This window comes from Cucumis sativus, chromosome 3 (assembly GCF_000004075.3).
Source record: "Cucumis sativus cultivar 9930 chromosome 3, Cucumber_9930_V3, whole genome shotgun sequence".
Lineage (NCBI taxonomy): Eukaryota > Viridiplantae > Streptophyta > Magnoliopsida > Cucurbitales > Cucurbitaceae > Cucumis > Cucumis sativus.
In genome coordinates this window covers 32,869,434-32,885,342 of record NC_026657.2, presented here as the reverse complement: position 1 = coordinate 32,885,342, position 15,909 = coordinate 32,869,434, and the positions used below count along the sequence as shown (strand labels likewise).

The 15,909-nt window shown below is 32.8% G+C and overlaps 4 protein-coding genes across 4 annotated transcripts; all 4 read right to left on the bottom strand.

Annotated features, from left to right (window-relative positions):
• Positions 1–179: 179 nt before the first annotated feature.
• On the bottom strand, positions 180–1,076 carry LOC101212932 (Werner Syndrome-like exonuclease). Its single transcript, XM_004136724.2, has one exon. The coding sequence runs from the start codon at positions 974–976 to the stop codon at positions 341–343; it is 636 nt and encodes a 211-aa protein (XP_004136772.1). The 5' UTR covers positions 977–1,076; the 3' UTR covers positions 180–340.
• A 1,634-nt stretch (positions 1,077–2,710) lies between these two features.
• On the bottom strand, positions 2,711–3,646 carry LOC101212694 (Werner Syndrome-like exonuclease). Its single transcript, XM_004136723.3, has one exon. It carries the CDS (start codon positions 3,579–3,581, stop codon positions 2,949–2,951), a length of 633 nt encoding a protein of 210 aa, XP_004136771.1. The 5' UTR covers positions 3,582–3,646; the 3' UTR covers positions 2,711–2,948.
• A 1,787-nt stretch (positions 3,647–5,433) lies between these two features.
• Positions 5,434–6,117, bottom strand: LOC101217721 (zinc finger protein 1). The gene has a single exon (XM_004136585.2). The coding sequence runs from the start codon at positions 6,091–6,093 to the stop codon at positions 5,434–5,436; it is 660 nt and encodes a 219-aa protein (XP_004136633.1). The 5' UTR covers positions 6,094–6,117.
• Positions 6,118–8,331: 2,214 nt separating this feature from the next.
• LOC101217487 (protein kinase and PP2C-like domain-containing protein) lies at positions 8,332–15,807 on the bottom strand. The gene is made up of 12 exons (XM_004136584.3): positions 15,351–15,807; positions 15,143–15,260; positions 14,868–15,034; positions 13,833–13,900; positions 13,482–13,705; positions 12,985–13,036; positions 11,731–12,265; positions 10,800–10,869; positions 10,491–10,710; positions 10,287–10,391; positions 9,111–9,206; positions 8,332–8,794 (listed from the first exon to the last, which is right to left on the bottom strand). Exons 1-12 carry the CDS (start codon positions 15,463–15,465, stop codon positions 8,600–8,602), a joined length of 1,965 nt encoding a protein of 654 aa, XP_004136632.2. The 5' UTR covers positions 15,466–15,807; the 3' UTR covers positions 8,332–8,599.
• Between the last annotated feature and the right edge of the window lie 102 nt (positions 15,808–15,909).

Below are 15,909 nucleotides of genomic sequence, written 5' to 3'. Positions count from 1 at the left end.
GAAACAAGATGTTTATTGAACTAATTAAATAAGATCATTAAAGATGAGAGGAGGGATATAGGATATAAATGCATTTAAGTTTAGATATAACAACATTATTATTATTGTTCTTAAACGTTTCCTAATGATGATTAGTTTTGAAATTGACGAACAAAAAACAAACAAAAGACTTTTGCAAAAGCAGCTCAAACAAACAAACTATCATAAACTGAATCAATCAAAATACAGAACACAAACAGCCATGAAAAGAATGGCAAAAGTATCCCAAACCCTGATTTCATCATCAAAACACCTAACAAGAATCTACTCCTTTCAAGATTCAAGATTCAAGATTCAAGATTCAAAGATTCATGAGACTCCTTCCAATTTCAAACGAAATAAATGCATCAATAGTAGCATAGAGTATCTGAGCATAATTCAGCCATACAGAATCCCAGTTACTCAGAGTTATATATTTCGGCTTCTCAATCTCCCTTCCAAGAACCTCCCTCCACAGACTCTTCAGTCCGGCATACCTCAGGTAAGTTCTCCCCAACTTATTAACAGCCAAATCCCTAAGATCCACAACGTTGGAGACAGTCAGACCGTACTCATGGTAAAGCTTTTGAACGTCCTGGTGGATTCCGACGCCGACGAAAGTGCAGGATGAGTCGAACAAGAAATTGACCAAAGCCTGAGGGGCAGCCGGGCAGTAGAGGAGTTGGAAGATGAGGCAGCGGTGGCCAACGCAGAGCTGTAAAGTGGCGACGGGGTTGGGTTTAGGGCCAAAGTAAGGACGCCACTCGATGTCGAGACCGACGATGAGAGGGCGGATGCGGCGGTTATTGACTTCAAGGATGGTGGCGACCCAAAAGTTGACCACGTCGATGGAGGCAGTGCGGAGAGTGAGGATTTCATCGTCGTCGATAGTGATATCGTAGTAGTCGTGGGTGTAGTAAGGGATGTGGAGGTCTGTGATGTTAAGAAGAATAGGCATGGCGAGCGAAATTAATGGCGGAGGGTTTTGGTAGATCAAGAAATTAGAGAGGTTGATGGAGACGAAAGAAGGAAATGATATTATGTGTTTCTCTTTCTTTCAAGGCTGACTCCACGAGTTTTGTATTCGAATTCCTAATATTTATAGACTCAAAAACCCATCGGAAAATTATTGTACATTTCATCTTCAAATATTTTTAAATACTTAATTACTTGAACTAAGTCACATTTACTTGCTTTCTGTTTTCATTTTCATTTTAATTAATTTGCAAAGAGTTTTTAAATATTTTGAATAAATAGTCCTTTCTTTCCTACTTACTTTTCTGAAAATTAACAATTTTGTATTGAATAATTTTTAATACCAAAAAAAAAAAAAAAACACCCGTCAACCGACAATTAATTAATCGCCTTGTAATTATTTCTAAACGATCATAGTATACATGAATAATATTCGATCGTGTAGAAAATGATATAGTTTTTTAACGATGTAAAAATATTTTATGTAATTATTCTTCTTAAATGATTGTTTAGATATAAGAAAAAATCTCAATAGAATGAACGAGAAGATGAGAAAAATAAAGAAAATATGAAAATTTATAAAAAAAAAATTCTACTTGACAATAATTATTTTGGTTTTAATTATAGGATAAATTTTAAAACAGAGTAGTTTTTACAAAAAAAAATATTTATAACTTATGATAATTTATGTTATTAATATTGTCATCAAATTAGGTTCTCAATATTGTCATCACAACAAATAGAAACTCATATATTTATAGATCTAAGCTTAAACTTATATATTTATAGATAGCTTGAGTTTTAGTTTTGAGAGTAGCTGTCTCAAAAACTTTGTGCATCAACCAATCGTGATTATGGATAATGAAAAGATGTGTTTTTTTAACTGATAATGAAACATGATTATGGATAATGAAAAGATGTGTTTTTAACCGATAATGAAAATATGTGTTTTTTAACCGATAATGAAAAGGTGTGTTTTTTAACCGAATAGAAAATAACTTATTTATAGACTTATTGTGGTCATTTGAAAAGTCTACATTTTTCTATAATTTAATTATTAATTTTAGATGCATCATCTCATTATTATATTTATAAAAATTTGTAAATATTTTAATTTATTTTACTATTTTTAAAAATGTCACGTAATTATCTTTATAAAAAGTTTACCTTAAAGTTTAGGTTTAGTTGTTTTGGCTAAAAGTTGTATTAATTGTATTTTACCTAAAGTTTGTTATTATCAATTTTATCAATGAGAAAAATACGTATTTGGCTATTTAAGCTATTTTGATTATTTCAAGGAGAAATCTCATGATGCAAATTACTAAATCCATAACTGCATTCAAGAATTGATAAATAAATATTTTCAAACAAAAATGTATGTTCATGTTCATAAATATATACCAATATCAACAATGTTCAAACTGTAGTAAATATATCTTCTTCCAAATGTCAAATTTCCCATCCCACACATGGTTGGATTCAAATATAAAATAAACAAGAACGTTCAATTCATTAAATTATGATGGATTACTAAGAACAGTAAATGTAAATTTCTGAAAGAAAGAAGAAAACGTATTATTGTTTGTTATAAACCTTTTAGTTTAGACAAAACCGAAATGGAAGCAGACTAAAACGTCCATTTTAGTGTTAAATGGCGATGAACAAAACTTGTATTCAAGAACATATTCAAAATGGAGAAGAAAATTGAAAACAAGGATTTGAATAGTGAAGAAACTGATTAAAGGAAAAGGGCTAAAACTAAACATTGGAAGAAAACGAACAAACCAGAATGAAACAGATTACTCCAATGAACATGGATCCAGCAGAAGAACAGTTATGAACGTAATATTCCATTTGCTAATCCTATACAGAACTCATGAAAAGAAAACCGAACACCCTAGAAGGATCTTCACAACCAAAATCAAAAACCCTAAACATTACTTGCGAGATTTGACTCAACTCAGCAGATACCTTCCAATCTCAAACGACAAAAATGCATCAACAGTAGCATAGAGTATCTGAGCAGGGTTCAGCCATTGACGATCCCACCGACTTAACTTCACATTTCTCGGCTTATCAATCTCCCTTCCAAGAACCTCTCTCCCCAAAGTCTTCAATCCGGCAGTCCTAAACTCATCACTCTGCATCTCATCCGCAGCCAACTCCCTAAGATCAACAGTGTTAGCAACATTCAGATCGTAATCATTGTAGAGCTTGAGAACGTCATTGTCGATTCCAACGCCAACAAAAGTGAAAGTATCATCCTCCAAGAAATCGATCAAAGACTGAGGAGTTTCAGATGCGTGGATGAGTTGGAAAATGAGGCAGCGGCGACCGACGCAGAGTTGTAAAGTGGCGACGGGGTTACGAAAATGACGATCGAAGTTAGGACGCCACTCAACGTCAAGACCAACGACGAGACGGTGGAGTCTACGGCGGTGAATACGGAGGATTTCGGAGATCCACATGTCGACCATGGAAGGGGAAGCAGTGACGAGAGTGAGGATTTCATCGTCGTCGAAAGTAATGTCGTAATAGTCGTGGGAGTTGAGGGGGATTTGGCGGTCGGAAATGGTGAGAGTGGCCATGAAGGCGGGAGAATTGGCGTAGGGTTTTGGCTTGGGGAACAGTGAATGAAAATGATAGAGACGACGATAAATCAGAAACGCAACGGTTTTGAGTTTTATTTTTAAAAAGCGACGGTTTTGAGTTTTTCATATTATTTTTTAAAAATTTTAATTTCGATTATTAAAGCTTGCTCGGCAAGTTTGTAAGAATAAAAAGTAAAAATACCATTTAGTCCTCCATTTTTAACTTTGATAAAAGGAAATCGGTAAAAGTACCCTTTCTTTTCGTTTTTAAAAGTAGCACATTTAAAAAAAAATTAATGTGCATTATACTATTTTTCAAATCTTGACCGATCTTATTATTATTTTTTCTTAAGTGTCTCAAAAAAATTATTCAAACATTTTCAAATCTCAAGAGAAACTGAAAAAGCTATAGATTCTGCCTAAGATCTCTCGAGATTGATCGAAAAACAGTTTTTCGAGTTTTAAAAAACGTGCTATTTTTAAAAATAAAAATCTAAAGTGTGCTATTTTTACCAATTTTCTTTTTGTGGAATGTATGGCTACTATAATTGAACCAATTCTAAATTATGGATACCAAAATAATATTGAAAAATTACATTGGATGACGAAAACATTTATAAAAAAAAAAATAGTCTTTGACACATCTTCTTTGTTTATTTCGAATAGGACAAATATGACAAGTATGACAAATAATTAATAATATCATACAACTATCAAACGACCTATCATACAACTGTCGACGGTTATCGACTATTAAATTTGCTAGTTTTGTAATTTAGAAATTGTAGTGACATGAATCCTATTATCATAATTTTTTTTTTTTTGTTGTTTTTCAAGCGTCCCAACATACTTTAACTAAAGATTAGTCCTTATATAGTAACTCAAGGATAGACCTCAAACATAGAGTATTATAACCAAGCAAATAATAACCAATCCAATAACCCTAAAAATTCTTAGTTTTAATTAAGGGTAAAATACACCATTCTCATTAGGATTTGAAGTTAATGTCTATTAGGTCCTTAAATTTTCAAAAGTAACACTTTGGTCTTCGAGGTTTATAAAATCATTCTAAACGGCCACTTTGTATCATTTAATTAAAATTTGTCCTTATAGTTTGGTTATACCTAATACATTGTTCATATATAGCTTGACAAATAATCTATACCATAGAGATTATTTACGAGGATAATATTGACTAGCCAATCTAAATTATAATTAAAATCAACAAAGATTAAATTCTATCTTTCTTCAAATTATATGGATCAAATCTACGTCCTTAATTTAGATATCTTTTATTTATCATTAAAAAATGTGGGTCAAAATGAGTTTAGCATTCAATTAAAGGTTAATAACAAACCATAGATACATATATGTAGTATGCCATATTAAAATAAATATCATTATTAGGTTTCCTATTACATATAACAAACATTATTAAAAAAATAACAATAATAATTTGCATGTATATATTTCCAAATGTATGTTAATATTTCTTTTTCACAAACAAGCATATTAAATTTAAATTAGACATTCTCCAATTATTACCAAATGCTTTCTTCTCTAATCTTTATATATCTTTTGAAAAAGATCTTCAATTATTTTATATTAACATATAATTGTTAATTAAAATAAAATTAAACCAACTATTTGGTAAAAATTTATAATTTGTCTGTCTCTATGTAATTAGTTTTATAAATACAATACAATTTAAATTAATATGTTTTTACCAATTAATAAAATTAATAAAAGTGTATTTATAAAATTTAAATAATAATGTAATAATTTAATCGAAAAGAAAAAAAAAAAACAGAAACAATGAATTTCAAATTACATTTAAAGAAAAGAAAAATCAAAGTTTGAGAGATAAATCAAGGCCATTGACAATGTACTGATCAGCACCAAAAATCTGCGAAGAAGAAGAAGAAGAAGAAGCGTTTCTATTCGCCATAGCCATGGATGCAAATCCATTGTTAACGCCTTGTAACAATCCCCCACTTTGTATTTGTTGCTGTTGCGCCACCACCGCCGCCGCCAGGTACTGTTCTCTCGGCCACCACCGGTATCCATAGGCAGCAGCGGTGGCGCCGCCGCCCAATTCAACTCGAGACCGACTCGGTTTACGAATCACCGATTGGGGCCGAATCGGAATCCCAGGGGATTTGTTTCGCAGACAGTGAATCGCCATTGCTGAATAGTAAGGATGGTAAAAAGAGCCAATTGAATCAAAGGCGTCCGTCGTTCTTCCACCGGCGGCTGCTGCTGCGGCGGCGGCCTTCTCTCTTTTGGCAATATCTCTTTCTCGTTTATGGGCGTTTTGATGGCCTCCTAATGCTTGTAGATTGGAGAACTTTCTACTGCAGAATTTGCAGTAGAAAACTCGGGTTTCATCCTTTGTTTTGGTTTCGGTCTCGGGTTGTTTTTGTTGCTCGGATTCAGGAACTTTGGAGGAATCTTGATCTTGATTGCAATGTTCATCATCTGAATTAATGGGTTTGTCAGAAGAAGACATATTGGGTATAAAGTGTAAAGAGGGTTTAAGAGAAGAAGTATTAGTAGATCAAGAGATGGTTTAGAAGTTGTAATTAAAGGTTAGGGTGTATTTATAGAGGGGAGAATTAAACAAAGTTGGGATATTAAATAAGGAAAGAGTATCTGTTTTGGAAGATTAATATTGACTATTGAGGAGTATACCCAATTAATGGAAAGTAGGTCATAATCAATTTTTTTGGGAAGAAGGAATTAACTTTATCTCTGGTTGTGTATCAATCAATATATATATATATAGATACCCTAAATGTGTTTATATGTGATATGGTATATAAAATTGAGGAAATTTTAGACAAAAAAGAATAAGAGGAGAGAAGAGATTAAAATGAGTGAGTTCGTGTTGATTTGGAAGACATGGAGATGGATGAAGTGGGTTAATGGACATTAGGGTTTAAAGGTAAAGAAGGAAAGTACAAAAGAGAGAGAGGAAATGAAATAGTGAATGGTAAATATAAAAGGTAACTACAAATGAGAGAGAGAGATTTAGTTTGGTATTGTTTGGAAATTGGAATGTAATAATTGATTTCACCGGAGAAGATGGAATTAAGTTGATTTAGAAACCATCTCTTCATTATTATTTGTTCATCTTTATCTTCTCTCACTCTTCTCTTTTGCAAAATAAATAAATCATATATTTAATCATTCTCATCCAATTATCTCTTTGGGTTTTGCGAAGACAATTTATTTCTTTTTTTCAAAAGGAAAGAAAAAAGAAAAAAGAAGATAATTTCTCTTAATAAAATTCATGACTTATTTTAGGTATAGAATTTTTAGGGATTTAAAAAATATATATATAACAAATCAAAAAAATATTTACAATTTTAAAAACGAAGAAAGTCCATAGGTCTACCATGAAAAATATAAAAAATGTCCTAGTCCGATATATGATCATGTAGTTTCATGATACACGATTGTTAGTTTATGATAAACTATGGTTTTGAGAAACTCTAGTAAACAATTATGTAACTCATTTTGTCCACGATACAATGAAAAAAACAATACAAAATTGATGATTGATTGAAAACAAAGATAATAATATCAAAAGTATAATTTAAAAAAAAATTGTAGAACAATGATCATGATTTTAAAAAATGTATATAAAAGAAAAAATACATTTGAAGAAAGAGAACTCTCGGTGACCATCGGTTTGAAGAAATAACAGGAGCGTGAAATTAAAAAACGACAAGGACAAACTTGAAATATTTAGAAAGTATATGGTTTTATGTGCTTCTTATTCGTAAGTATTTTGAGATTTTGCTATATTTATGTAAATTACCCTAATTTTTTTATTTATGTAAATTATCCTATTTTTTATTAGAAAATTATTAGATACAAAATTAAAATATCAATTTATAGACCTAAACTTTGAAGTTTTTATCAATTTAAATCATGAACTTTTAAAAGTTGCCTTAATTCTAACTTTTAACTAATAATTGTATCAATTTAGATCATAAATTTTTACAGGTGTATTAATTTAGACTCTAAAATTTTATAAATGTATCAAATTAAATTCGTTATTATATTTTTTACTTGAACACTATCGTGAAAGTTGATGGTTTAAATTGATACGTAACCTAAAACAATTACTAATTTAAAATTTAAAGGGTTATAATTTATAAAATTGAGTTAAAATTAATACAACTCAAAATCATATTTATCTACTCATAAAATATTTAATATTTCTTCACTGATGGATTTAATTTTATCCTCATCTTATTATTTGAAAATTATGGGAGTGTTCCAAGTTAGTGGTTGGATTCATATATATATAATAATATTCTTATAAGAGCATACTAAATTTGTCGATGTTGGTAGCCTTCTGTTTTAGTTATTATATTCTCGATTATTATAGTATGCACATTAAAATATGCTACCGTACACATACTGTAGATAACTATAATTAATTTAAATCAATTGTTCAAAATTAGAATCTAGTTATAAATCTGTTACCAAACACATATAGAAATACGAAATACGAAACTCAATTCTGTTTTCATTTAAATTCTTACCATACATGCTTTTATTCTATTAGCGCTAAAGTTGTAAGAATTAGGTTACAAAGTATATTTTATGTTAAGATATTAGTCTATCGTTTGAGATTGATTCAATTTTAGACTTTATATTTTCAATTATCTAATATTTATTCATTTACGTTTTTCTTAAATTTATTCCATAACAATACATAAATACATATATTATATTCAGAACAACTTCAATTCAACTTTAAGAACAAACAACAGTGAATAAATACTTAATTTCCTTCGCTGCACTCATTTTACAAGTCTTTCCCTACGAATCCAATGCATGTATTACACAATACATATTCAACTCACAACATCTTTGAAAGTTATGAACAATTGATTCTTCAGAAGCATTATTGCATTTTCTTTTTTTTGGAAATAGCTGTGTTAGAAGTAGCTGTACCTTTTTCATTATGGTAGGTAGAAGAGGCATCTTAATTACACCACTTAATAAATTCTCTCTATTGTAGATACTGGATGTAAAAATACAACAATAACCGTGATGTTATCGCGGCTGCCCCGAGCTGCCGCTTCTGTTGCGAGTCGCTTTGAGCACATTCCTGGATCTTTGACGGTATCCCTTATTATATCAACTACCTCAGAGTTGCTAAGGACATCCCACAATCCATCACTAGCCATAACCTGATATCCAACGTCATGGTTTCATGATCAAGAGTAATGAATGAAATATAAACTATGAAGAGTCATATTGTTTAATTGCTAGAGCCTATTTTGATTTTACTTGTACGGTTGTACCTACTGAAATTGTATTTTTCTCTCTCATTTTTTCATTGCTCATCTCAAGTTGGAATTACATCACAAAATTACTTTTCCATATGAAGGACCTAAGTCACTAACTGTTGTAACATACAATCAAAGTACCCAGACCAACTCTTATGCCATCTCGATCCCTTTCAGATAACTTTGAAATGAAACAGGAATTGTAAATTGAATTTACCAGGCAATCATCCTGTGATGTCAAAACAGTTTCTGTTATCTCAGGTTCTGCAGTCACAGCTGGCTTCAGATCATCGTCGCCAATTGATCGAGTTACCTGTTTGAGTGTAGAAGAGTTGATGAAAAACATCATTAGTTGTGAAAAAACAACTAAAATTATTGTTTTGATCATCTTTTACTTCCAACAACTGCAAACAATCTTATCCTTGTAAAGATAGGTCATTTTGCGATCTGAAAAGTGAACGTGCTTATAACTATTATTTGGGAAAATTTTAATATCAGTACTGTGAGCCTGGAAAGTCTACTTTGGAGATTAGAAAGCCATCCAGAGAACGCATTGACCCTTTGTACGTTCCTAATAGGATTTAGTGGTTTCCGTCCGTATTTTATGTTTCTCCGTATAAGATAATCAGAGATCTCCAACCATCACCATTAAAGTGATCACAGCTTAGTGATAATTGACATGTATTCCTTTCTTTTAGGCTGAAAGTGAAAATCCCTGTATTCCCATGTGTACTTGAAGAATAGTGAACCAATAAAGCCAAGCATAGCATAATCCCACCAAGCATGGAGTAGCATTTCATAACATCGATTTTCAAGATTGAAATAATTAGCAGATGGTGAACGGTGAAATTTTAAAATAAATGCCTTTAGATAATCTTGTTAAGTTGCACTAGGCCCAAAGAGAATGGGGTACTGTGTTTAGTTGACTTGAGAAGTCTTGAGTTAATATGTTTGAGTTAGGAAGTTGTGTAGCTTGTGTTTGGAGTGAAGAATTGTAAGATAAAATTCATTATAAATGTGCAAACTTCATTAGTGTTCACTATTGAAGTTGAGTTATTTAACATCAACTTATGAAGTTGGTGAGTCCAAATTAACTTATTAGGTGCATTTAACTTTTATATATTTTTTTATTTAAATTTAGGATCTCTTGAATATACACCAAGTTAAATCACTACTAAATCCCTTGCTTAAGCTAATACATTATATGCATCTTCAGAACTCACTAAAGAATGGGTGTTTACCAAGCCACAAAAATAGTCATTTAGTTTACTAAGTGTTCCATTAATTAGGGTGAAACCCACAATAGTGAAATGGAGAGAAAACAAACAGCTTTCAAAAACACGACTAAAAGCAAAACAGGATCTCGGTTTTTCATAAAGTTCAAAAGAGAGACCTGAAGAGCAGCCGGACCAACCCTCCATGTATCAACTTGCCACTTGACCTGCCCTCCATTATTGATGACACGCTCTCTCTCCTCAAGACAACTAGCAACATGATCCTGATAGAAAATGTTGATTACTTCAGATATGTTGAGAAAAAAAATATAATGAAAAGATTTAAAAAAATAAAGAACAAACTAAACTTGAACGAAGCTCACCTTACTTAAAACAATGGGATCCCCAGCCCGGCACAATATTGCCCTGCAATCACCAGCATTGGCAGCAAAAAGCTTGTCTCTAACAATTAGAGCAACAACAGCAGTGCAACCAGGATGCCAGTCTTTCTGTTTAAGTTTCTTGGATTTGCGAAAGAACTCGAGTTCTTTTCTAAACTCAATGTCCGTTTTTACAAATGCTTCCATCAATACATCTGCAGGACTGCACACAGTAAATTCCATCTGAGTATATAAAAATTAAAGTGCTGAAAAAGTGAAAAAATGGAAAATATTAAAAGAAAGAATGAAAACCTTCTCGTGGAAAATGCTCTTTGCAAGAATCCAGGAATTGCTTGAGCTGAAAACTCAGCAGCTGCTGCACCTGCATACTTTAAAGTTACAGCATTGGATATTTCACATACTTGTAGGACATCGAAGTGAGTAGTACTTGGTAAGAAGGCAACAGATTAGAGGCCAGAAGGCTGTCTAGCATAGCAAATATAATTCCTTAATAAAAGTTCTCTTTAAACTACAACATTGTACTTCCCCAAATATTAGCTATGGTTCTAAATATGAAAGGTACCCTAGATATGTAATTTTTTAGAGAAATTAGGCCTCTGGAACATATACTATTTCATTTTCTAATAATAAAATAAATTAAAGTACAACCTCAATACCTGCCTCATGTCACTGCTGAAGGTGCTCACTGCCATTTCTAAAACAATGCCCCAGCCCAATTTCCACTTCCTAGGATATTAGGTAAATTGAATCAAGGCCCATCATTCATACAGCTTCCATTCCTAGAGCAACTGCTTTCATTCAATTATAGCATGAACCAAGTTTTAGGAGTTTTCTAGGGAACCCAACTAACCATGCAATAACTACCCTTTTTCCTAATTCCTTCTATTCTTGTTATGTAACTTTCATCCCAACCGCTCTCATTAATGGTTGCTGTAAGGTTTGATTTGAATCCACTTCCCGCAGCACATACTTGTAACTCTTTTCTAAATCATTATCTCCTCCCAATCCTAGTTTGCAGTCCCCTTCTCTAGCACAAGTAAATTGCATCAATTATACCTCTTTCAATTGATGCCATGGGGCGTATAAATTATGCCACTTATTTTTATAAACACCAATTTTTTAAACGCCACTTATTTTATAAATACCAATTTCATTAAATTCGTAATATACAATTCAGTCCGAGTTACTCAAATAATAGTTAAAAGAATTTATAATTACAAACCTCTATGACCATCAAAGATCCCAAAGGCATGGATGTTTTCATCACTGCAGAAGTGAGGCAAAAGGAAATGAGAGTCCTCCATGGTCTCTCTCATCCCACGGGTGGAGAATGATCCACAAGAAAGTGTTGGGCGGTATGCCAATTGGTCTGTTGAGTGGTCAAGCCATTCATTCAAACCACACCTATCTCCAGAAAACTTTTGAGAACAATGTTCTCCCTGATTTGACCAGTTAATTTCTTCTCGATACGCACAATCATGTTCATTAGCATCACTAAGCCTACCACACAAATCAAGTTGTCCAGAGGAAACAGATTCTAAACTTTTTCTACTCTCCCAAATTGACTCCAAGTCCATAACTATATCAGAAAAAGATGGTCTGTTTTTAGGATTTGCATCCCAGCACGACTGTATAAGTGATAACAACCTAGATGGTGTGCCTGACTCATCACTAGGAAGGGCTGGCCGCAAGCCATCTGAAACAATAGCTGCCGTAAGCAGCTGCTCTGTATAATTCATTTCCAGTACAGTGTGGGCCTGCCCAATGAAAATTCACACCAGTCATATAGCCATCAAGTGCTTTGAAAAAGAAAGGATAAACCACATATTTTCATGCATCACTGCTAAGTATAGATATGAAATGTGATAATAGAGTTGTGATATGCCAATAACGGCCGCATAGAGGATAGGATTTTCCAAACAAGTAAAGCTTTTCAATCCAAGATTTTTACCCCCTTAATTTTTCTCGGTAAGAAATTATTTCATTAACAAAACGAAGGCTAGATTTATATTTTCACACTATTGCTTGAGCTGTTTTTCAATTTAGCTTCTAAATAGTTTAGAATGTTTTAACTTAGCTGCATAAATTATAAGGTCTTTCAATTACGCCATTTCTATCAATCAATATATGTTAAAAACCAGTAGCAACTAGGCTGTCTCTTTTACAACAGAGTGAGGTGCAATCAATATACATGATCTGTCGGAATAACACAGAAATAATAATAATCATTAAAGAAAAAAAAGGACAAAAAGCAAGTACATGGTAACCCTAACTTGGGAGTTGACTGTAGTATATTCACAAAAACGTTTCAAAAGATATATCACATATATTGTTAAATGTTCCATGTCCATATACATTCACCTCAATCAATAGCAGAACACATCTGCAAGAAATGTTTGAAATATACAATGGACTGTTACTTAATAAATATCTAATGTTCATTGGTAAAGGAATTAATTAATTCAACATATCTGACCTGTGCTTCAGTACGAAGATCAGTATATGGAACAACACCAGTCAAAAGCTCACTGCAACCAAAAAGTCACATAATCAAGATTTAAACCCTAATTATATTTTAATGGACCAAAGTAAAACAAAGTTGATTTAAACCCTAATTATATTTTGGGCAGCTTCTTCCGCTCTTTTCTTTCTTTCTTTATTTTGTTGGTTTTTTATGATAGGTTAAACACAATTCAAAGAATATTTTAGCCTGACAATTAAGAGGCCTATTGACAACCCAAAGGCATATAATATCCAAATCCATCAAGCAAAGTTCTACAGTATGACTGCTGTCACACATAAAAGATTCCAAGTAGGAAATCTAGCCTCTATTCATCGACTGAATTTTCTTTCGGTAGAGGAGATGTAGCTCCTTAAAAATGTGTGCTTTTTAAATTCTCTCTTGCTACGTAGTTCACACAAGCAAAGTCACAAATTTGTAAAAATAAATTAACAAGTATTACGAAGTCTTACTTCATTAGGATGCCAAAACTATAGACGTCTGATAGGTCTGTATGTATTTCCTTCCTCAATATCTCAGGTGCCATATAAATGAGTGTCCCAACCATGCTTTTCTTATAGAAACCACCTGTTGGCTTGCCAGATGACTTCCAATTTTCAGCAGAAACTTCTTTCAGATACTTCTGGTGTATTGCTAAACCAAAATCAGCCAAGTATGGATGCAAATCTTTGTCAAGCTGCACCAGAACATCACCAAAGCTTAGTGCCAAGTACAACCCAGCAAAGGGCATACCACTTGAAAAGTTTCACATCTTTAGGACAAGAAAATGATCAGTTTAACAAAGTAATCTGGAAGTCACTTACAAGAACGTTTGCTGGTTTCACATCCCTATGTACAATCCCCAAGTTATGCAAATACTGCAAAGTCTTTGCTGGAAGAAAATAATGTGAATATGAACTAAATATGTATCTTTAATTAAGCCTAAAAATGAACGTAAAACTATTTATACAAGTTTTATTGTATCTGCGACAGCAACTTTATTGTTTATATTTGTACGAAAAAGTTGAAAAACAAGGAAAATTGTGTGCCAATAGCTAAGTGTTTAGCTAACACGTATGCAGCTAAAATGTTTGTGAAATATGGGGAAAAAAAATCACCAGATAAGGTCTTAAATTGCTGACAATAGAAAATAAAATAACCAACGTTAGTTGGACCTCTGTTAAACTATAGCTTTAACAAGGACTTCCGTCTCATCATGAAGAATGTTAACTTTAATCCTCCCTTCAAGGATGGTAGTGTACTTAGCAAATACCCTTGCTAGGTTTAATGCCTTGCTCTAGGCGTCTCTCAAATTCTTTTATTATTACTTGTTAGAAATAGATCACTCAACAATTATCTGCTTCGCTCATCTCCCTGCCTCTTCATAACCAAATACACTAACTAACTCTCTAATTTAATTACCCTTGAGCTCTAACTAATATCTCTAACAACGTACCTTACATATGGTCTCCTTTATATTCTTTTCTTTTACTTGGTGAAAGCTCCATTTCTTCACTGGAATAAATTATTTAATTGGTGTGACATCTTTACTTATTAAATTAAAATTTCTTATGAGTTCGTTGATTATCAAGAATGTCTATGGATATTCATAAAATTGAAAAATCACATCAACATTTAGAATCACAAATTGATTATAGGAACTACTCTACCATTGTTAAATTACTCGATGCATAAAGAAGGGTAAAACCCAGAGTTTGAGGAGAGAAAAAGGTACAAATACAGAAAACAAAACACTCAAATTGTAAAAATGAAGAACAGTTGACAGAAAGGTAAAAGATAAACTACTTGATATAGAGAACAAAGAACATGTTATCAGAACTGATAGTGGAAAAAATTACCTAACTCTAGGGTGATCATAAGCACCTGATTGATACTTGGATTCCATTCTTCAACATGCAATTTCTCCGCAAGATTTGGAGACTCGTAGTATTCAAAGAAAAACATGTAGTTAGGTGGCTTCGCATTTGCTGCAACCAATTTTACTATGCCTGGATGATCTAATTCACTTCATGGAAAGAAAATTTTACTATGCCTGTAAACTTGTTTTTCTGTTTGCACTTTCACATTCTTTCACTTTATTGAAAAATATAAGATAAAATAAAGAGAGACTAACCATAGCAACTGGAGCTCCTTATGAAATTTATCCAATTCCTCAGAAGTAGACAATATAGGCTTCTTTACAGCCACTTTTCTACCATCCAACCTTCCTTCATACACAGTACTCTCGCCCCCTGCATCACCATTCCATAAAAATCCAATATCTCAACAAAATGTCTCATGCAATTGAACCGGAATCAATCAGTGCAGCGTTGAGTGCTTACCTCGGGCAATTGGAGAGAGCAGCGTGAAAGCGGAAGGTTGAAGATGAAGAGGAATCGAATTGGTGGAGCAGCAGCCCCTGATGCAGGTGTTTGGATCCATAATTTCCAAACCCATATCCGCTTTCGTGAAGAAATGTTGAGGAAAAATTCATTATGTGTTGGGTTTATACCATTGGAGAGTGGGAAAGTTCATATTGTACCGCTAATTTCGTCGATTCTCAAGTCTTGGAGTTGAACGTTGTACCCGCCACTTCCCATAGGGCCATCACCCAATATTGTTTGGGTTGGGCGGGTGAAGGACCCAAATTTTGGGGAAGATATGAGATTTGTCCAACTCTTTTATTCCAATTGCAATTCTAAAACATAATAAAATGAGCAAAATATTGTATTTTAGCCGTTTTAGATAAAAATTCACTCTCTTATTTCCACTATCCAACACAAAGTGAATAATAGAAGAGAAGTAGAGGATTGGAATTGCTCGTGTGGATTTAATGGAGCCAGTGTATGATATAGTCCAAAGTTAGTAAGTAGAAGAAATAAGGATAATTATGTAAATTTG

Coding starts and splice junctions, on each gene's coding strand:
- LOC101212932 (XM_004136724.2), bottom strand. CDS start 976: ATGCCTATTCTTCTTAACATCACAGACCTCCACATCCCTTACTACACC.
- LOC101212694 (XM_004136723.3), bottom strand. CDS start 3,581: ATGGCCACTCTCACCATTTCCGACCGCCAAATCCCCCTCAACTCCCAC.
- LOC101217721 (XM_004136585.2), bottom strand. CDS start 6,093: ATGTCTTCTTCTGACAAACCCATTAATTCAGATGATGAACATTGCAAT.
- LOC101217487 (XM_004136584.3), bottom strand. CDS start 15,465: ATGGGTTTGGAAATTATGGATCCAAACACCTGCATCAGGGGCTGCTGC. Junction 13,706..13,832: donor TGAAACCAGCAAACGTTCTT/GTAAGTGACTTC, acceptor GTTCTGGTGCAG/CTTGACAAAGATTTGCATCC. Junction 10,392..10,490: donor ATCCCATTGTTTTAAGTAAG/GTGAGCTTCGTT, acceptor ATTTTCTATCAG/GATCATGTTGCTAGTTGTCT.